This window comes from Macrobrachium nipponense, chromosome 12 (assembly GCF_015104395.2).
Source record: "Macrobrachium nipponense isolate FS-2020 chromosome 12, ASM1510439v2, whole genome shotgun sequence".
Taxonomy (NCBI): Eukaryota; Metazoa; Arthropoda; class Malacostraca; order Decapoda; family Palaemonidae; genus Macrobrachium; species Macrobrachium nipponense.
This window is the reverse complement of record NC_087205.1, coordinates 66,697,940-66,721,397: the sequence shown is the minus strand read 5'-3', so window position 1 is coordinate 66,721,397 and position 23,458 is coordinate 66,697,940. Positions and strand designations below refer to the sequence as shown.

Genomic DNA, 23,458 nt, shown 5'->3' with positions numbered 1-23,458 from the left:
AAGGGGTTGCAGTCAGGGGATAAAGGGTCGCAGCAAAGAACCTTTACTAATGCCTACAGTGCACCCCGCGAGTTGCACTGACGGCAAATTCCCTTATGGGGATTCTTTGCATACTTTATGATACTAAAAAACCAAATCCGATGAACATTTAGTTTGACAGTTTCATCATCATTCCATATGAACTGATGAGGATATTTGGATATAAGTCAGATTTAGGGACTGTTTTATTCCATCTATGAAATGTCAGTGAAGTGTCAAGAGATGAAAAGATTCTCAGCTTGTGTAAAACAAGTCTGCTTTAATCTTTCATTTCCGCCCATGGCAATGAGGTCAAACCATTCAACTTTTACAGACATATATATGTAGAATCTACTGGTCATTTTTTTTTTTTACCAGATACAAATCCAACTATGATAGCCACAATGCCCACTTAACTTTTCGAATTTTTTGAAGAAATTGTGATGTCCGGTACCGGGTAACGAACCCAGGTCCCATAATCACAGAGAGGTCACGTTGCCGACCTGACCACGAGAAGGATTAACAGTCTACTCCCTCTCATACATACATAGACCCATCTTCACCATCGTAGCCAAGTGGGCAGTAATTTTTATTGCTTTTTAGGCTGAAATATATCTGTAGAATGTACTGGTCACTTTTTTACCAGATACATATGCAACTGATTAGGGAAACTTTGATTCGGCACATTTACAAGGGTCCCACAAGACAAAATTTATGGATACACATCATTTGTACAGCAGATGAAAATGATAGTAAGAATGACAAGAAAATACTAATAATGATGATAATATCTGATAGTGTGTGGATGATCATGTCTTGCCATTCCGTTTCATAGTACGTGACATTTACTGGAGCTTTTCTAAAGTTCAAGTTCAGGCAACCTTCTTTTTCATGAGGAGGAATTCCTTACTCTTCTTCCTCTCTGTTTTCGGGGCTTCAATTCCCTGGCTCATTTTACCAATCACACTCGACGGAAACTGTGCCCGTTCGCTAGCCACCTCGGCACCATAGCGAATAAGGATAGAGTAATGTAAAATATACATATATCAGACTTATTCTGCTTAACGTCATTTGTAACATAACCGCTGTTGTTATTGGATTCGGTTCGTCACAGTAAATCAGCTGTTTCTGGCTGTATGCGCTTACACAACAAGTATAACATTACTACCGATACTTTTAGCATTCTCTTTTACTTTCTTTAAACTTAACTAGATGATGGGATAGATAAAGAGATGGAGGAAAAGGGTTAGCCTAACTAGAAAACTGGATAGATAAAGAGGCGGAAAAGAGGTTAGCCTATTGTTTGTGTTCGTGGCTTGAAGCACGGTTCGCGAACCGGAGCTAAAAATGTTTGAACATCTGGTTCGTAACCCGGTTTGTTCGTGAACAGGAATATTCGTGAGCCGAGGTACCACTACTATATCTATCTATCCCTCTCTCGGAATTTCGGGTCAGTCCACTTCCTCGCCTCTAATCCGCTTTGGGCGGCGGTAACATGCGAGCCTCTGCAATGGATTGGCCAAGGGTCCATTCAATTCGAAATGAACCAGTAGCTCAAGGCCACCAGGGATAACACTCTAAGGAGGAGAGTGTGCGTTTGGTTTCTGATAACATCCATTGATATTTTAGTCGAACTTTTTAAAAGATTGATGTTGCACCGCTAAAATATTAGTGAATCGTGAAGTCAGAGTCCTTTGCGTGTTGTCATGACGTATGAATAGATCCGAGGAATATGGATAGCACACTCAATATGTCAAATAAAAAATAAAAAGGTAAAAAATGCGTCGAACTTTCTTCGGTGCGATCGAGTTGTCTGTACACCATATAATACTGTATGAAACTCTCAGCCTCGGCCCATGAAAACCCCAGCCACAGCCTTTGAAACTTTCAGCCACGGCCAGGTGTTGGCCTGTGTTGTTGGCACCTATAGCAGTGCCAGACGTATGATCATGGCTAACTATAACCTCAGATCAAATAGAAAAACTACTGAGACTAGAGGGCTGCAGTTTGGTATGTTTGACGATTGGAGGGTGGATGATCAGCATACCTATTTGCAGCCTTCTAGCCTCAGTAGTTTTTAAGGTCTGAGGGCGGACAGACAAATATCAATCTAGCAGCTTACTTTTAAAGGAAACTGAAAAACATAACACCCCTTCACCTGTTGAGGAAGGATCTATCTGATTCGAATGCGTCATCGGATGTAAATCCTGACCCTTTCTGGCAGGGTGGAGATAGCTATAGCTGTGTTGCTCTCATCCAGAATCAGATTTAGACGTTTTCAGAGGAAAACTAAATAAAAACTACTTGGGAATTGAGAAGACAAGTGTTCTTGGTATCTGGACGTTGCAGTTACATAGGTCTTTTCATTGTGACCAGATAAACTACTTCTTCACCAGACCACTACTTTAGAAGAACAGGGGTTTAATGTTTATTTGGTAAATTTCTCTCGTGCTTATTTTAAAGAGAGATTCTTTTAATCTACCTCATTCTCAACAATGACTCTAACTTTGTTAACGATTGCTTAGCTTCCTTAGGAGTCATCTTTGTATGTGAAATGATAAATTCCCGCGAATGAAGAACAGAAACTATTTCCAGGACACCAGGCCGAAAAAAATTTATTTTCTAATATCCCAACGGGACTAGTTTTAGCAGGAGAATTTCTCAAACGGCAAGATCTTGCAATTGACGGTATAAACAACTATGTCAAAGTGGTCAGTGACATTATGCACTCAATTTCCATTTCAGAGAACCTTCGAATATATCTCAGGGTGTCCATTAGTTAGTTTTTGGTAAAAGAAAACTATTGATATGCCTTTCTCTGTCCGTCCGCACTTTTTCTTTCCGCTCTCAGATCTTAAAAACTGCTGAGGCTAGAGGGCTACAAATTGCTATGGTGATCATCCAACCTCCAGTCATCAAACACACCAAATTGCAGCTCTATAGCCACTGTAGTTTTTCTTGTATTTACGGTTAAAGTTAGACAGGATCGTGCGTCTGACTATGTTTTTGGTGTCAACAACACAGGAAAAATGACTCTCCTTTATACAATGAGTTATGATGGCCATTACGTTACCAAACACAATATCATAGGGAGGGATAACGAATAAGGACGAACAATGTTCAATGCATTATGAGACAACTACCGATAAATTGTCAGTACAAGCAAGAATGGAAAGCACAATATGCTATAAAAGGCGACTGAAAAGGGATGGGACACAAAAATTTACCTGAAAGCGGAAAATGAAAAATTCTAAGGAATAAGACCTGCAAGACGAGACAACAACCAGACAATGTGTGTGTGTGTGTGCTAGACACAGGGGATTAGAACGCTCTCTGTGTGAGGGAGGGTTCGCCTCCCTGCTTCGAACCCTCTGTGTGGGTGTATGGAGCAGGTATTGATTATAATTTTTTCCCTTTTTTTATTAAGCGGAACGGCATCATTTTTACATGACCTTCATCTATCCAACAATTATGAGTAGAATATAATATAGAATTTAGGCCAAAGGTCAAGCACTGGGATCTATGAGGTCATTCGGCGCTGAAAGGGAAATTGACAATAAGAAGGTTGGAAGATGTAATAGGAGGAAAACTTCGCAGTTACACTTAGAAGCAATTGTTAGAGAGGGTGGAAAATCCAATGAAAGGAAGAGAATATGAACGGAGGCACAGTAAAAGGAATGAAATGGGTTGCAGCTAGGGACCGGAGGGACACTGCAAGACCCTGAAGTCATGATTGCAGTGTACCACGTGAGGTGCAATGATGGCAATAACACCCTACAGGGACCAACGATGATGGCAATGAATGTTGCAGTGAGTTTACGCAAGATGACTTTAGACCGTCTGCTTATTCCGATACTGTTTCAAATAACCACCATTACTGAGCACTGGTTATAAGCTGAAAGTAAGTCACAATGTTCAGGAGCGAAAAAGAAACTTTCCGGAGGAGAAAAAAAAGAAAAAAAAAAGTCAAATGGAAAAGTGGGACGCTTTTGAGTCTGCGCTGAAATGACACTGTGACGTCACATCCGGGGATGGCCTTGGGGAACAAAAGAGCGTGCTTCCTGGCGAACGCTATTCGAGGCCCTTATCACGCTCCGTACACCAGCACCGCCGCTCAACTGATTTCCTGCGACTGACAATCGATACATTTACGTCAACACTAGAATGGGCGGGACTGGTTGCCGTGGAGGGACGAAGACGTCAGCTCCGTCAAAATTCCTGACGCAAGAAATACGGTTCCTCTCAGGGACCACTTCACCAACCGTCTTTCTTTTTTTTTCCTCTCCGAAAAAAAAAAAAAAAAAAAAAAAAAAAAAAAAAAAAAAACTATCAAGATCTCTATTTGTCAGTTCGTCCGCACTTTCTCTGTCCGCCTCGAATCTGAAAAACTACTGAGGCAAGAGGGCTGCAAATTGGTACGTTGATCATCCACTCTCCAATCATCAAACATAGCAAATTACAGCCCTCTAACCCCGGTAGTTTTTATTTTATGTCATTCCCTGTAGATTGTCATATTCCTGCTTGATCTCATTTTTTTTATGGTGGGGCGGTTGGAAGAGTTGGGAGCAGGAGAGAGGAGCTACCCACACTTTTTTTCTTTTCTAAGCAAAATGACCTTATAATTTAAGTCTGTTGCAATTAAGGATGCATGAAAAGCGGAACAACACAGCATTGCAAGAATCAAATAGCGAATGTAGGCAAAGAGACACAGATAATGATAATTGTTAAAATTTGCCATAATATTTTCATCTTTCACATTCTAAATTCATCTATGGTTATTGTTGAGTGGTACAGTATTTTTCTCTGCAGTACATGTTTTTCACGGTTAAACCCCATTCTGTTTCAGATAATATACAGAATGGAATATAGAACTGAGGCCAAATGCCTAACGCTGGGTCCTATGAGGTCATTCAGCATTGAAAGGGAAACAGAGTAGAAAGGTTTGAAAGGTGTAACAGGAGGGAAAACTCACGGTTACACTATGAAACAATTGTCAGGAAAGGGTGGTTAGAAAGATAGAAGAAAGAGCAAATGAACGGAGGTATAGTCAAAGTAATGAAAGTGTTTGAAGCTAAGGGCCGTAGGGACACCGCAAAGAACCTCAAGTAATGCCTACAGTGCACCGCGTGAGGTGCAATGACGGCACTACCCCTCTACGGGGACCATTCTATTTTAAACGCTATGATTATTGGCTCCATTTTATCAATTGCAATTGCATGGTTTCATATTATGTCCTGCTATCTCCTCCGTTTTCTTTATCAGGGATCGACTACCAGCAACTGTGTTCTTTCGCTGGTGGATAAGAAGTTGGATCCCGAGACTTCGAAGGTCCAGGCGAAAGGTTAGTGTGTCATTGGTATACACAACAACAAAGTCTTCAAGTCAGCTCTTTCATCGACTCCTTTATCAAAATGCTTCTTTCTTCGCTCAGGTAGGAGATGTGACGCCATTGATATGTAGTCTGTCAACTCTGGCACAAATTTTGAAATTTTGAACGTTAAAAAATGAAATAATTCAAGATACATTTGTTGTCATTTTGCTTGCGAAGACAGAAAGGCAGAGCATTCAGGATGAAAAAGGAAAAATGATAAAAAAGAGAGAAAGGGAGAAAAAATGAGAGCGATAGAAAGAAAGAAATAGAGGAAAAAATAACGATAGAAAGAAAGAAATAGAAGAGAAAATATCGGTAGAAAGAAAGAATTAGAAGAGAAAATAACGATAGAAAGAAAGAAATAGAAGAGAAAATAACGACAGAAAGAAAGAATTAGAAGAGGAAATAACGATAGAAAGAAAGAAGTAGAAGAGAAAATATGCTAGTTTAAACTTCCTTTAGCTGTAGGGTACAGGCATGGAAAAAAGTGATTCGGAAAAACGCGGTAATTCAAGGATGACAACTTCTGAGTAACAGTACTGCTCAAATAAAACAAAAATAATGGGCTTCAGTTATTTCCACCCGACACCTTCACCCTAGATGACGTCACGTGACTTCTCTCAAGATTTCCACTCTTGAAATAAGCCAAAGGGTTCCATAACAACCACTTTCACTTGCAGTTAGAATAAGGTAAATATGGAAAATTGAGTTACTGTACGGCGTATAATGCTGTATGAACCGTGGCCCATGAAACTTTCAGCCACGGCCTGGTGGAGGCATGTCCTATAGCGTTGGTAGACACAATCATGGCTAACTGTTACCTTAAATCAAATCAAAACTACTGAGGATAGAGGGCTGAAATTTGACATGTTTGATGATTGGAGGATGGATGATCAACATACTAAATTGCAGCCCTCTAGCTTCAGTGATTCTTTAAGATCTGAGGGCGGGCAGACAAAGTGCGGACGGACAGATAAGGCCATGTCAGTGGTTTTCTTTTGTAGAAATCTAAACCTGAGGAACCACCCCTCTGGTTGTCAGCCCTTGAGTCGTCTCCCGAACATTCCCATGGCCTCTACACACTCCCAGAAATTAGAATAAAAAACGGGAAGTACCGACTACTGTGTGGCGGCGATACAGGTACTTATTACCATTAGTTTCTCTAGGTTGCTCGCGCAGCGAGAAGGTCGCGCTATAATCTGGTTCCAGATTGTGCCTCTTGATAAACATACATGAGCAACATTCCATCTCTCTGTCCATACACTCACCACTATATATATATACATATATGTATGTAATGTATATAGGTATATATTTATACATATATAGGCTATACACATATATGTATATATGGATGCTTATATATATATATTATATATATATATATATATATATATATATATATATATATATATATATATATATGTGTGTGTGTGTGTGTGTGTGTGTGCGTGTGTGTGTGTAAATATATATATATATATATATATATAATATTTACACACACACATATATATATTATATAGGTATTTATATATATAATCATATATATATATATATAATATATATATATATTATATATATATATTATATATATAATTATATATATAAGGGGAAATAAAAAAAAAAGGAAGTGACAGCCTGTTCCCGAGGTTTGGAAACGTCGATGGGGGATGACTTGACGATTTCTCTTCGTGTGTTCCGGAACCGTTGGAGCAGAGTCAACATTGAATGGGAAATGCACCGTGAAGGGCACTTGATATTTGTCTGGATTAGCAACACAGCAGCTAAGTTCATCCCAATACGTAAGAATGATAAAAACAGATCCTGGTTTCCATGGTTATCCAAGGCGTTAACGGATCACAACACGTTGTTCAATAACTGTAAAGTGAACGTTGGTGTTACGTAAGAACTTAACTTCCAAGGCTGCCCTCTCCCTATACGTGACAGGAAGGCACAGTGACGGCCTAAATATACAAGTACATAGATGCCAAATCTTACGCGAACGCATACAGAGAGAGAGGAGAGAGAGAGAGGAGAGAGAGAGAGAGAGAGAGAGAGAGAGAGAGAGAGAGAGAGAGAGAGAGAGAATTCTATGCGTCATTAGGAAAACGAGAGAAATTCAAAGGGGTTATTTAGCATTTAACTAGTGTAAGACAAAAAAAGCAGAATGAGGGTATTCTTAGACTGCGCCTCCGCCAAAAATATCTGGCATTCGTTAACCGTTATTCAAAATGTCAAGATGAAATAACGTTGATTCCTTTGACTCACCTACCCTACAGGAAGTGCTCTCTCTCTCCTCTCTCTCTACTCTCTATCAAATATATATATATATATATATATATATATATATATATTATATTTTACATATATACGTATATATATATTATATATATATAGATATCTAATACAGGAGCCCATAAAACACCAAAAATAGAGAAAAAAAGTTACTATATTTCAAAGACCTGCTGTCTCCCCTTCGGTAGATTAATTGCAAAATTTTACAGAAAAGGTGGTATTTATACCAATAGGTCCATCCACAGAACAAGCCAGTTATAGTCACCCCGCTGATATGCTTCCTTTAATCTTCTAAGGTGGTTGAGGAAAGAGGTGTCCGATCGTGTCCGAAATCCTGCTCCTGTTGAGATTTTCATTACCTGCCTCTCTTTTATAAGGCGATTCCCATCATTGACTCCTTGTAACCGGCAGTTGCTGCTATAAAAATTACAACGTGAGACAAATTCCAGTTTATTCTATGGTTATGTTCATTTATCTGGTTGAAATAGCAAGGTTCTGTGTCCCTACCTAACTGACCGTTTGTGTTGTATTAATCTCTGGTGCAGGATTTACCTGTAAATCCTATGTAGTTGGTCACAGTCCTGGCATGTGGATTTCGTATACCCCGAGTCCGGTTGGAGAGGCCTTTTGTTGGACGTTTATCAGGGATGTGGCAAGGTGTTTTGGTAAGTAAATACAAAAGGGGTCGATTTTCCGAGGGATTACGTCCAACAAGGATCTCCAAAGGCTCTGGGGTATCGAAATCCCTGCAGGACTGTGACCAATCTTCCATCGGATTCAGGTAACATCCCTTCCCAAGATTATCAACACAAATCGGTACAGTTTATGTTGGACAACAGACTCTGCCTATTTCAACCATGTAAATAACACATATATATATATATATATATATATATATATATATATATATATATAATATGTGTGTTATATAAAGTATATACTTTATAACCTACACACACATACATATAAATATATATGTATGTATAATATAATATAATGAATAATATAACATACTTTTATCTGAAGCTGTTAATAAATGATATATCAACTGAATCAATAAAGATGTTCGATCTCTTGACATAAAGAAAAGGTCAATACTAAAGCGTATGAGAAGTTTGAAATGTCAGCGGGAAGCGGTTGACCCGAGAATTCATCCTTCTCACTATAGGGAAATACGAGAACCAATACTATTATAAGAGACCTGTTTTGAGACGTGAAAGAAGAAAAGCGAGTGAAACGAGATTAACGTCGCCAGTTCCTCTTGTGGGCGAAGGCTTGAAACAACGGTAGGGTTATTTATGTAAGCCGTCCTTTCCCACGTTCATTCCGTCGAGACAAATACGCACATACTTAATACTAGGTTACTCTGACTCCAAGCTCCCGTAACTTTTTTCATATTGCAAGAATTGGTTAAAGAGGGCGGCATGTCATTTCATTTGAAGGCTCTGAATAGAGTTTAAATATTACAAAAGTACATATGAATTAGCGTCTAATAGATGAAGGTATTCGAATAAACATAATGTTGGCCTAAATGGAATAAAGAACGTAGCCAGGGCAGCAATTATATGTTATATATCATGACAAAACAATTTTGCAACATTGACCAGGGCCATAAAAATATGGAAATTCGAGTAGAAACTTATCAATTTCACAGGCAAAATCAACCAAATACCTGTCTTTGTCTGTTGCTTTCAGTAGAGTCAAGAACTTCCGGCACCAGAAAGAATTTCGACTGTAAAGAGAAATATGAATTTAAAAAGAAAAAAAAAAAACAGAGCATAAATAAGCGCCTTGCTCGCTAAATTCCCTCAATACATAAGCAAAATGATCAAGCACCTAGATTTCACCAGTTACAAAAAAAAAAAAATAAATAAATAAATAATAATAAAATAAAAAAATTGCAACTTCTAAGCATGTTGGCACTGAGAAATGAAAATGGAAAGAATCCAAAACATCAAATGTTTTACGATCCCTTGAAGTCCCCCAGAAATAAGCAGATCATTCAGGCAGGACAGTCAATTTCCTTTTGCAGTTTTTGTAACAAAAGTGCTTTCCACAGCCCAAAAGAAAAGCGATACACACTGCAGCGTTATATTATCATATTAAAGAAGATATGTATTTACTGATGGTTTCAAAAGTTTGCTTGATACCCATAATTTCTTGCGTTCCACTCTCACCGGGCTTCCTCTTCGCTATTGCATCCCCGGTCAAAAGGAACTGGTCACATCCGTTCTGAAAACTCACAGCTCGGAAATTGGAATTGACCAGGGAAGTGACTCAAAGTGAGGTTCTTAGAAACGGAAAATAATATCGGGAAACACAGAAACCTCCTCAAAATTGTGTTCAGTGGTTTCGACCAAATAGGGCGTGAAGGATTAAAATGTATCCACATAACAAAATATATAAATTTCTTTTTTAGAAACTTAAGCAGAAAGCAAACTTTAGAAAACGCACCATCGTTTGTAAGTCTTGAAAATGAAAAAAAAAAAAAAAAACAGCGGAAGTAAACTTTCCTGTGGAGTAAGTATTTACAACAATAACTGGAAATGGAGTTTCATTATCAGAAATAGCCATGAATAAACCCAGTCAGTGTTTCTTGAAAGGAACCCTGATTCGAAGAACTGGGTCACTAATCGCATGATTTATGGAAGATGCAGCAGGGTCTTGAAAGTCACGTAGTGACGATCCTCAGTTGGGTCTCTTTGGTCACAGATACAAAGATATAAGGCAAATGTAATCATTAATTGCATTTCGGATTGAGTCTTTTTCACTAACGTCTCTCTTGTCAAAACTTTGGATTTGAACAAAAGCCCACCCGCAACAAAAACGAACAGAAAATGTAAAATAACTTTAAGATGTGTAATAAATGCCTCGGAAAGGCGAAATTTGAGGGTTTGTAAACAGCATGCACATTTTGCAAATGACGGTAGCACCATATTTGCAGCATTCTTATTGCAATAAGTTTCATATTGCACTAAGAATAGTTTTCGTCATGCTCTCACTGAAACTGCCAAGAATATATCTGTTTCTATTAACTTCTTATCTAATCTATAAGTGATCTGGAAAACAGAGCTTAATTTCTCTGGTTGGAAAAGAAAGGACAGACGAGAGGAAAGCCCATAAGATCCTTCAACTGCTGATGTGAATAGGATGATGCCACGTATCATCACATGAAGAAAGGAAAATTGCTTCTGATTCTTGAAACTCCATTTTTTCAGCCACTGGTCAAGACGGTCAGCATCTGACTAATTTTGCCGTAGAAATTGATCGAGTTCTTTGCCAAAACCTGACTAATTTTGCCGTAGAAATTGATCGAGTTCTTTGCCAAAACCTGACTAATTTTGCCGTAGAAATTGATCGAGTTCTTTGCCAAAACCTGACTAATTTTGCCGTAGAGATTTTGGCATCGTTTCAAGTATTTTAGGTCATTCTAGCGCCAGTGCTACTAAGACAGAAGAATCCCATGGTAGCTATAATAATTAAATCCGAGTGAATCTTGGTTGTCTGCCCAGGGGTGGGGGGCGAGGTTAGGTAGGGAATTTGGATTGTAGGGGAGATATGTCACATCCACCCACCTCCTGTAAACCTGTTTGTCCGCCCCAAGTGCAGGCGGGGTAGATAGGGGATCGGGAGGGTAGAGGAGACATGACTGGCAGCGCCAGATTTCAGCGCAGTAGCATGCGCCATCAAGCTTGTAAACACACCTATTCAATTACCGTAAAGCACATTTAGAAAGTTCTTCTTTGTAATATCAATCTAATGTCACATTCATGTAGCAGTGCCACCCAAATACAGTTCTAGTGCTATATTAATGACGCAGAGGCAAAGACCAGTGCAGCTGAGTTCATAGCTGGAGCCCTTGCATTTTTCAGTACTTTCCTTGTACTACGAGCAGCTCAGTTTCTCATCCATGTCCTCCTTTTCTGGCTGCCACAGCAATGCCTGTCCTCTGGATGGTAAGAGACATCTTTTGTCTGCTCTTCGATAGGAGTTGGAATTTGTAAGAGGGAGACATCTAGCAAATACACAGTAGTGAATATATCTGACTGACTTACTTTTTTCCTTTGCTTTCTGACTTGGGTTGGCTTTTGTAAACATTTTTTCATACAGTCCTACAACTTAGGACTGATGGGTTATCCTATAACCACTTTAGCGGTGCATATGGAATGCATTTTGGATCATGTCTGAGCTTTATTCTTATCATAAAAATTTTTTCAGTGCCATTTAAATAAGCAGTTTACATACTATCCTGAAAGCTGAAATCTTGAAAGCTGAAATTCATAATCACCATGGCTGGGCTCTCCATTGCAAGTATGTCGGGTCATTTGACGTAGGGCCATCACAACGTTTTTGTGGGTAAATCAGGTGGCATTCAAAATTCTTTCTCTCGGTAGGCAATCAGCTCCGTTTCGAGTTTGACAGCTGTAAAGTTCACCAGAACACTTTGAGAGTGTAAATCATCACTCTTCCTTCATTTTTCCAGATGAGTAGAATGTCCATAATTTTGACTTCTAAATTTCCAAAAAGCACAATAGGAGGTTCTGTGGATCTTAGCAATGGGTTGAAACACACCATCTCACACAAAATCCCCTTAATAATACTACCATTCATGAGCCAATATGGCTTACCATGTGTGGCAGAAGCTCTAGATATACAAATTCTAGGAACAAGGTTGAGGTCAGGGAGAAACATAAGGACCACTAGTGGGTTGCTTTGCATCCTACTGCTGCACTTCTACCTGTATGAATTAATTGAGAAAGATTCTTATTTCACAAAGAATTTGCTAGAAATTAATTTTTCTGCTGTGTTGATATTAGTATCTTAAGTTTTTTTGGGGGGTAAAACGTAGTTTCTGCAAGTCAAAACATGAAATAAAACCCAGTTCACAATAAGTAGAGAATAATACAAAAATCTGATATTTTAACCGCCTAGAAAGAACTAAGAAAATCGTTATCACAATATATCAAATGAAAAAAGGAACAGATAATTATATATATATATATATATACTATTATAGATATATATATATAAAAAATATATATCTATATTGTATGATATATATATGTATATATATATACATACAAATAATAATAATATATATATATATCATATATATTATATATATATATATATAATATATATTATATGTTCTACAGTAATCTCCTGTGTAAGACTAAAAGATTGTACTACCTGATGGAAACATTGTAGCTCACGCCTACAAGAGCAACTTGATAGGTGCTAGGACTACAAAAAGAAGCTGCCTGTACAAGCCGTGACGCTGGTCTCAGATGAAGATGGGGGTTTAAAGTCAGGGTTGACCACCAGAGCATGAAACCAAATGGTGGATCTTTCCTAGAGAGTGACCCTTAAAGGTATTCGGGGTCGTTATCAGGGACTAATATTTCTTTATGATATTTTGTCTTCTGTTTATTTTTATACGGTCAACCCCAACGGCCTTGCAATAAAAGCGCGGCAAAGGTGGATACATACCGGGTTAGAACCCGTGGGGGTAACTCTCTCGGAAAGATCCCAAATGGTCTACACGCAGGTAAAGTGCTGACAGGGATTCTCGAGTCTACTGTAGTAGATTCACATCTGCCGTGCATTTGATGTCTAGGCCAGTCCCTTACGACGCTCTTGATTGGCTGTTGATAAGCTGGAAACTATCTCTCTCAAGAGTTCACATAAGCAGGATGTATGTTCCACCTCTCCTGAGGGATACGTCTTTCATAAGCATCCCTCAGGAGAGGTGGAATATACGTCCTGCCTATATGAACTCTCGAGAGACTGAGATTTTCCAGCCCTGTGATTGGCTTATCAACAGCCAATCATGAGCGTCGTAAGGGACTAGCCTAGACATCAAATGCACGGCAGATGTGAGTCTACTATAGCGAACATTGAGCTCTGAGATGTCACAGGTGATTGCTTGGAAAGAAACCGGTGTTTTAAGGATGATTGAAAATAGCACGATTTGGACAGGAAGACTCAGACTTCTGTTAGCGTCTATCAGACATTACGAAAGGCAACCGAAATACTGTAAAGACACCTGAAAAATATGTTGGTTCAATTCGTCTCCGATGTGCGACTTTTTGAACTCAGAGTACAGGTATCCCTAAATAGTGTAATAACTGCTGATATGCTTTAAAAGCAAAAGTTACAGAAATTTGTCATTGTTATTAAAGAAACAAATCCGCTGTTACGTACATGAGCCTATTTTTAGAGATAAATCTGAACAGAAAGTTACCAGTAAACTGTTCGCTTCTATTTTTTAATCTATACTGAAAAGGGGAATCGAACAGTTTCCCGAAAGCTTTCTGTTCAGATTCAATTTTAAATATAATCCAAATATACGCAACTGAAGATTTGTTTCTCCATTTCAAGACTCATGCAACAATGAGTATTTTATTATTATTATATTATTTCAATCACAGTAATGGGAGGCGTTTATAAAATGTACTGATATTAAAAAATATATTAACCGGTGTCCTTTAACATCAAGTACGGAAGATAGTACTTCATTACCTGTCGGATGAAGAGCGAACACCTGAGCAGGAAGTTCATTATCTCCAGGGAGCTTCAGTTGAAACGGAAGGAGGAAGGAAAGTTTCCTCTACCCTGCAAGTAGTTCTCAACCTTTTTATGACCACGCCCCCTTTGAGAGTTGGTCATTCCATCCACGCCCCCCTTGCATCTATCAGTAAAATTCCCTCCCACATTTAGAGGAAAATGAAAAAAAAGAGAAAGAGAAGGGTTTCGATTGATAGGGAGGGAGGTCAATAATTACGAAGCATGGTAAGCCAGTGAGTCCAACTAGAGTAGAAGACTATAGGTCTCTAACGTTATTAGTTCCTCACTCATGTTAAGAGAATAACGGATGTAATTCGAGAATTTTAAATTTGTCCATAGGGCTCAAGCCTCCCCTGGAAATTGCTGACGTCCCCCTCGGTTGAGAACCACTGCTCAAAAGTAAGAGGGAACACTAAGCCATCTGACCACACAGAGACTTAGATCCTCGAGGGGCGAATGTGGTAATTATCACGTAGAATTCAAGTTTGTCATAGCAAGGAAATGAATCAAAGCAACGGTATTACTGTGACGTGGCTATAAAACGTGCTGCCCTATGTATGCTTTCCATCGTGTGAATCACACTTTCCTGGTTTGCAGGTGTTACAAAACAGTCATAACATCTGTGCCATAACATGAGTGACTATTTTTATTGATTTGGCCTGATTACACACACACACACACTCATATACACACACATACACACACACATATATATATATATATATATATATATATATTATATATATATCTATATATATATATATATATGTGTGTGTGTGTGTGTGTGTGTGTGTATTGAGAGTGAGAGAGATTGGTAGCAACGTAATAATTCGCTTCGTCATCCGTGAAATTGTCGGTGGTTATCAAAAGCCTGGATCGCGGCGTTCACGTTCTCGTCTGCCATATCAGTCAACTGCAAGCTATTAACGCACAATAGGATAAACGAAACAATGGTACGAAAGAGGCGTGTCCATATCACGCAACATGGAGCTATGAGTTGCACTTGCGTCGTTAGGCTTCGTGTCGAAATATTTTCTTTAGATTGAGGAATGTCAATTCCAGAGTCAGTCTAATTCCATCGAGAATTATGAAGTCTTTCTCTGACGTTATTTTCAATCATAGAGGTGAGGCCCGGGAAAGCGCTCATTTGAGTACTGCAGAATGGGCCCACAATTTCAAAAAGCCAAAAAACCACACGAAATATTAGGGACGGCAAAGCGTTTCTGTTTATCGTTCCATTACAAATTTTTATAAACATGAAGGAGAAAAAAAGGATCGGTGTGCATGTACTTTTAGGTATGTGGTGTCACTGATATGATGGTGCAGATCACGTTGAGGTCTGACGCAGTTACACGACACAGCACAGCTGTAGAAGGGTAATGTAATCGAGTCGGACCCCAGAAGAGAGCCAGAGATGGATAGGTTGCCTTCAAGATTATTATGCAAATATTTAGAGATGCCAAATCTTCTTCATATTATGAAGCGCGTTCGTTCCTCCATCGATAAACCCAGGACTTGATAAATCAATCCACAAACCTCAACGTAGTACTCGTCCTTCAAGCAAGCAGTTGAAAATCGTGGAGTTGGATTGAGAGAGATGACGTTCCCACGTAAATGAGAGCAAATTGTAATCTGTCTTACCTCGGCCAAGTTCACATTCCCAGTCATTTTCAAAAGTAACAGAGAAACCACCAGGAACCAGAAAGGCCAGATCAGCAGTGAACAAATCGAAGGAAAAGGGATATTCGGTGATTCTTGGCTCTTTCTGTCGTGGGTCTTCCACAGCTCTTGCCATATGATACTTAACGATGATCAGATGCTATTATCCGGCCCTTATCTATTCATAATGACATTAAAAGCTTTAAGCAATTTTATTACGATCGCTATTTTACACTGACTAGGTCGCCATCTGTAAGATAGGCAGTCACAGACTGCATCACAGTTAAAATATCATAAGCGGTATTTTAATTTTAGTTATCTGTTCTGCACAGAATCTGATAAGACATACTGCAAGTCCAGGATCTTTTAAAGGGACTGATTCATCTATGAGATATTAATTCATTTAGTCAAATAATGTCAAGTCGAGAATATTCAGTAAATTACATGTGCATATATATATATATATATATATATATATATATATATATATATATATATATATACTATATATATATATATATATATATATATATATATTTATATAAATCTTACACACACACACACACACACACACCACACATATATATATATATATATATATATATATATATATATATATATATATATATATATGTATGTCTGTGGTGTATTGTTTGTACAGATATTATATACATAATAATTTGTAATGGTAAACCATATACAATATACATATATATATATATATATAGGATATATATATATATATATATATATATATATATATATATATAATGCTGGGTGACGATGCACACGAAGACACAAACGACTAAAAGATAATAGCACTTAGCAGGAAAAATGGTGGGCGCTGCCCTCTTTTGTTACAGAGGTCAGCGCTCCATTAACAATTTTCTTCCACGTACAGATCTTTTATAATAAAATGATTAAGTTTCTATATTACTCGTAGGCTTGATATTAATCTTTTTTTTTTTTTTTTTTTTTTTACAAAAGCTTTCCTTTATAAAACTGGATTTAATTATATTTGTTTCTAACATGTTATTAAGACAAAAGCACCTTTTTGGCACCTGCTTATTTACTAGCATGATGCCTTACTAACTTGAACTACCAACGAATTCCATTTCGAAAATAAAACTGAAACACGACTCACATGGGATTTTATGCATATACCTTTTACCATTATTGGGGAGATCTTTTCAACTGCTTTTTCTTTATTATATTATCATTAAATCCTTCATTGGCTCTGAAGTGCTTAAGGAGATGGGTTATCTTTAGAATGATTCCTGAGGAAGGTCGAACATCAACCCCCAATCATGGGCACATTTCAACACAAGGGTGCTCGATACTGGCTCACGGCACAATTTATCCGCCCTCGCTTTCCTGCACATCCAATCATGACCAGTCTAGTAATTCTAGATCAGTGGTTCTTAACCTTTTTATGACCACGCCCCCTCAGAGTTGGTCCTATCCTCCACGTCCCCTTTGCATCTATAAGTAAAATTCCCTCCCAGATTTAAAGGAAAGTGAAAAGAGAGAGAGAGAGAGAGAGAGAGAGAGAGAGAGAGAGAGAGAGAGAGAGAGAGAAGGGGTTCCCAGGGATAGGGAGGGAGGTCAATAATTACAAAACAACAAGGTCAGCCAGCGAGTCTAAATAGTGTAGTAGACTCTAGGAAAGTAACGTTATCAAGTGATGCTTTTGCATTCTTCCATAACCTTCTTATTATTAGTTTCTCACTTTTGTGAAGAGAACAGCGAATATAATTAGACGTTTTTGAAATTTTATCTTAGGGCTCGCACCTCCCCTGAGAATTGCTGACGCTCCCCCCAGGTTAGGAACCACTTGTCTGTACTGCACTGACCACCTTCACAGACGACAATTTGTACAGTTGTGGTAGTCTGATTCTGATGTCCTTTTCATTCGTCACTGGGGTTGGTCTTTGTTCACTGTCCCCTCTGCTCGCTCACTGCAGTCGCCTCTGGTTTGTAAAAGATTTACTTGGTTTATCTCTCTCTGTCTCTAATTGCATGCCGGATATATACTTGCGGTAGTTTGTCTTCTTTATTGTTTACCATTTGTGGCTTCAATTCATCTTTTTTGGCCTGCGTAATAAAATGAGTTATAAGCGTTGGAATTCGCCACAATCCCTTTGTAGAATGCTCGTTCACATTGTCATGGTAACTTTTCGTCGCCTCTCCCCACACCCCCTCCCCGGCGCCCTCGTTCTCTCTCCTGCTATCCTTTTTAGCAGTCTTAAGTAGAGCACAGAAACTTGCCCTCATTGCGTGTTATTTCCCATTTTTGTTCGTCTTTTATGATACGTAATTCACTCTGCCATCCCTTGTACCACTGTCATGCACTGTAATTGTATTCCGCTTCCTTTCTACCCCTTCGTTGTTGGGGGATTTGTAGGCTGGTATCGTCGTCATTCGTCCTTGTACACGCGATTGTTCCTTGTCGTTCATGGCGTTATGTTATTTCACATTATTTCGTTTTCATAATTGATGAAACTAAATTGCCATTTGTGAAAAATTAATGATTTTTTTTTTTTTTACATATTCACAGAACTTCGAAGCATTAAGGTTATACTGAATACAGAATAACAAGTCTGGTATCGTTACGCCTAAAAGCCACGATACGTCTGTTATGCTTAAGTATAGAATGATTTTCCCACAATTACGCAAAATATGGAAGTCAGACTACTACAAGTATACAACTACACCACAGGAAGAAAGAGAGCGTTAGGGAAAGAATGTGAAAAAGGAAGTGAAATTTTCTGCATTTTATTCACAGAACCCACATCCACGTCTTATTTTTGTCAACTAGCTAATGCCTCCTACTCTGCGACCTGTCTCAATCTTTCTTGAGGGCATGTGAAGCATCACAATCAAAGCCCCAACATTTGACTGGGCTGAGTTTGGGTACCTGTTGTCATGAGCCCCCTCTACTGCTTGGTAAAAGAGTGAGTAGTCAGTCGGTGGGGTATCATCAGGTTGAAGGTAACAGCTTTGCTTTAGAGCACCATGAAAGATCCTCAAGATGTGGGCATGTCAAAGATTCTAACAAAGGCGGTGTGCCCCGAAGAGTTTTGACAATTTACAGCTAGTATTCTCAGTGGGTTTTACTGATGTTAATGATTGTATGCTTAAAATGTAATGTAAAATTTCACTGTATGACTAAAAAAAGCGCTAAACATATTCGGGAGATGAAAACAGTCTCTCTCTCTTGTCTCAAATTAGAAAGCTCTAGAATAGAAAGCTTCCATTGCTGGGCAGAGGTAATTCTGGGGTTGTCAGTTCTTCAACCATGACGCTGCCTCCTCGCCCGCTTTGATTACTGCCTAACAGACAGGTATAGATGCAAGCATGAGGATGGCAATGTCAGTTGTTCACTGTGTTATTCTTCAGCCACAGCTTAGTTTTAAAAACGTGTTACTCTGTACTGGTAAAATAAAATATATCTTGCTTGTCTTACTTTTATCAGAGAGTAGTAATCACTCTTGCACAACAGATTCGTTTCTTTGGACGCGCTTATATTTTTCTCTTTTCACAAAAATATAATAGGATAACAAGGGATGGTGATCAGTGAGGGTAGCGTTCCCACGTAGCAGTCTACGACACAGTCATGAAAGACATAACATTTCTTATACTCTATCGCAGTTGGAAATAGTGCCAATAATTTGAGAAAAAGGAAGATCAGAGATAAAACATATCCCAAAGGAGATACAGGGAGAGAAAGCCATATCACCAACTGACAGAGGGTTGGATTTCACTTCTGACTTTCAAACAGAAAGGCAGCATAATATTGCCAGTTTCCTCAACTGAGTTATACAAAATCTTATGTTTCAGTATGGAAGAGAAATTTAGACAGGCTATTCTGAATAAGCAAACAAGGGAAACATATTTACTCTGGACTAACTTGACCTAGCAGCAAATAATACTTTGATCACTTGTGAACTAACACTGCAGGAAATTGCCTCCTTCATAACAGAATAACTTATTTCCAAAGGCTTCTCAGTGTGGGGAGGATTCAAATGCAGGTCAAAGATGTCAGGAGAGTCAGCAGAAACAATACAGCAGCTGGTGCCATAAGTTCGCCGAGTCTGTGAAACTTTCTGCCATCTGAGATCCCCAAGACAAGGAAGCCGAAGTCAAAAATTATGCTCAGAGTTCGTGAAGACAAGTTAATTTTTTCGACCATGATATCTTAACGTTCAAGAAAATCTAGGACATCATCCACACTGACAAGAAAATGGTTTTGGAGGGACTGTACTTGTGCTCAAGGTTGTTCCAGCAGATAATCATCGTCTACGCAAGAGATCAATGATATCCACACCATGACAGCGAGACGAATATATGAACAATGAAGAAAACAGCACTTCACTCAGCTACAAGAACTGAACTTCTCACTTCTACTAAAGATGGTCAAGAAAAGAAAACTGTAAGTTTTATGGCTGAGCTAATCATCCTGCAAAGTATTATAGTTATGCAGACACCACTTATGAATAAGGCAAAAAGACCAACACAGCGCAGCAAAAATTTGCTTTAAAACTTTATTGTATATCAAGATCGACACTGGAGTCTTAGATAATCTACTCGACACCGGGATAATCGAAGAAAGCCAAAACTAGGTTATACTCTTTAATTAGTAACCTATTACCAATTCTGGAATAATTTTGTTGTAGAAGATATCTTGGAAACCAACCAACCTCACTCCTATTCTGGCGAATCCATGCTCATTGTATCAACAACTCCATCGTTCAATCTTCTACGCAGATTTACAGTTCAAGAACTGGATATCAAAATCATGCCTCCTTTGGACAAAACGCCATGGTCTGCCTGGTGCATTTCTCATTCATCCCATGGGAAGGAAAACAAGAAAAAGAAGCAATGTAGGGGTAACTGAGGATACAACTTGCATATGGACAAGATGGTACCAAGGTAAAGGTGGATATAATTTTTTATACTATATCATAGATGTCGGCAGAGGAAAGACCTATATAGGACTCCTCTCATTGTACCAGAGCATTTAGTAGTTACGGGAGCTTACTAAAGTGACCTAACTAGTGCCATCATACTAAACAATTTATCCTTGCTAAATGCAGATGGAAAAAACTAGCACTGTACAAACGCTGGGAATACTTAGACAGCGAGTTGGAACAACCTGAGGTACAAAGGTCAAGATTTCATCTTTAAGATCCTAGATTACACGAATGCAATATTTCTGTTTCCAAGAGGACAACACTTTCCCCTTCTGTTGCATCGTTGTAGAACATGTCGCTGTATTTAACATTTTCCAACAGCCAGGTAGTACAAATCAAAGATGGACAAACAAGAAATCCCTATTTGGGAAGGAGAGGGACCAGCTGAACAGAGTTCATAGTTTAGGAGAAAAATAAAACATTAGGCCTTTTAGGCCCAAGGGGTTATGAGTTAGCGCTGTCTTGTTAAAAAAAACTGATTGCTAGATGCTTTAGAACAATGGATGGGGAGTTTAATTCGATTCACCAAGGAAGAAACAGATATTTCTTGGGTTTTAAAGTTGTTCCTTAATTTCTGTGCTTAAATCTAACAGTAACAAGAAACCGTTACATCGCCATAAGTTGATTTCAGTTGTGAAATTTTCAGATGAATAATGAAATTGAAGGAACAGCTAAATATAACGCCTGAACCTGCATGCAGCGTAAAAACAAGCGTTTTGAATGGCAGAACCTACAAAGGCCCAGTAACGGAATCTTTAGGGACACTGAAAGTGGCACACGTTTATTTTTCGTCTCATTAACCCGACAAATGCACTGCTTTGAAGTGGCAAACATCTCCGACCAAAATTGTTACTAAGATCGAATTTGGATTCTAGTCACCAGTAGGCACCAAACAAACCACGATTCAGTTTCACTTATGCAAGTTAGTTACGGATATGAATTCATAAACCTAATGGGAACAGTTTCACTTTCTTTCATAAACCTACTCTGAGGGCAAAGCACCATCCAGAACACTATTATACTAAAGCCTTTCCTAAACTGACTGGGCTCTCTCTCTCTCTCTCTCTCTCAATCTCTTAAGTAGGCAATGCTTTAATCGTTCCAGTTCCGATTAGGTTTCCATAATACTCAACGAACAAATCTACATATAATAATTGCAATTATTTTTTTCCACCCAGTACAGACAATCGTTGCATAGCTGCTCTACTTACATCTTGAACGCTCACAACAGTTCTTTTATTAGATTGTTATTTCTAATCATAAATTTTAAAAACTTTTTTTTACACTCGGGTGGAAATATAGATATATTATTGGGTTGGAACGGAGCAAATATCACTATACACCATATATGTGTATATATAATATATATGTATACACACACACACACACTAACACACACACATACATATATATATATATATATATATATATATATATATATATATATATATATATATATACCTTAAATAATACAGTAGATTTTTATATCGTTATTTCAACGATGGCAAATTTCACATTTAGCTGGAAATATAGACATGACTCCGAAAAGCGCAAATATCACTGTATGTACATATACTACATATATATATGTGTGTATACGACAACAATAGAATAAAATACATTTATTTCAACTCACCCCTACTGTCATAACTTGCGGGTCATTCATTTTCCCGTTAAAACGGTCACCGTTATATTCGTTGACTTGTTGAATGGCGAACTGTCCATACATCCACTCCTTCACTCGCTCACCGATTCAAGCAGACTGACTACTGGGCCGAGATCAAATGAGAAATAGTCAGGGTCTCTTTCTTTCTCTCTCTCTCTCTCTCACACACTGTCTCTCCCCTTGTTCGCCCAACTGTGAATCTACAGTCCGCTTCGTCGATGCACATAGGTTTTTCTCCCCTCAGTAACTTGTAGCTTTCAACTCACTACTCTTGCGGTCGTGGCTTCTTCCTTTATCGATTATGCACCAACTATGTCCACAGTATCAGCTAAATGCACAAGTTTCCTGTATGCATTAGACCGAAACACAGTTCTACGTATATCCCCTTTAAATATTTAAGTTCCATTAAATAGCTACACAATTGTATTTCTAACGGAAGATGGGAGAAGGTAGGGTCTGTCTAATGAAGGTAATAAAACTAAAAATAAATAGGAATAAGGAAAAGGAATAAACTCCCAGAGGCAGTATGCGTCCCTCCTGAGAGTATTTCTAGTAATGCCAGTGTAGGTAAACTTTAACCAGAGCACAGGTGCGATGAAATAGAGGCAGGGAAGAGCTGTGAAGGGGCTCGGTTAGTGGTTGGTTTCCCACTCTCGCTCCAATGTTTCCCAGAATTTTATTGTGATAGTTCCAATATTATGTTGCATATAATTTTGAGAACTTGGGCCAGTAGATTTATTTTCTTTCTTTGTTTTGTTGTTGATAGTTTGAATAGTTTTGACTGATGTTTGGTTCACTTTGTTAGCATGTGTTCTTTGCGCGTCTTTAAGACTGGATATTTCCAAAGCGAAAAATTCAGGAGGCAGGTAATGCCTGGAAACCAAACGTTTCTACGCTCCCCGAACTGCA

General features: G+C 38.5%; 1 protein-coding gene across 5 annotated transcripts in view; it reads right to left on the bottom strand.

Moving 5' to 3' along the window:
• LOC135224568 (ninjurin-1-like) overlaps positions 1–23,100 on the bottom strand; it is a 39,715-nt gene extending 16,615 nt beyond the window's left edge. For 4 of the 5 annotated variants that reach the window (XM_064263679.1, XM_064263681.1, XM_064263682.1 and 1 more), the window contains exons 1-2: positions 22,520–23,100; positions 9,357–9,416 (exon numbers count right to left, since the gene is read on the bottom strand). In XM_064263679.1, coding sequence (XP_064119749.1) covers positions 9,357–9,416; positions 22,520–22,612 — 153 coding nt within the window. In that variant the 5' untranslated portion in view covers positions 22,613–23,100. The remainder of the gene's footprint in view (positions 1–9,356; positions 9,417–22,519) is intronic. The other variant, XM_064263683.1, reaches the window with a different exon arrangement.
• Positions 23,101–23,458: the final 358 nt, after the last annotated feature.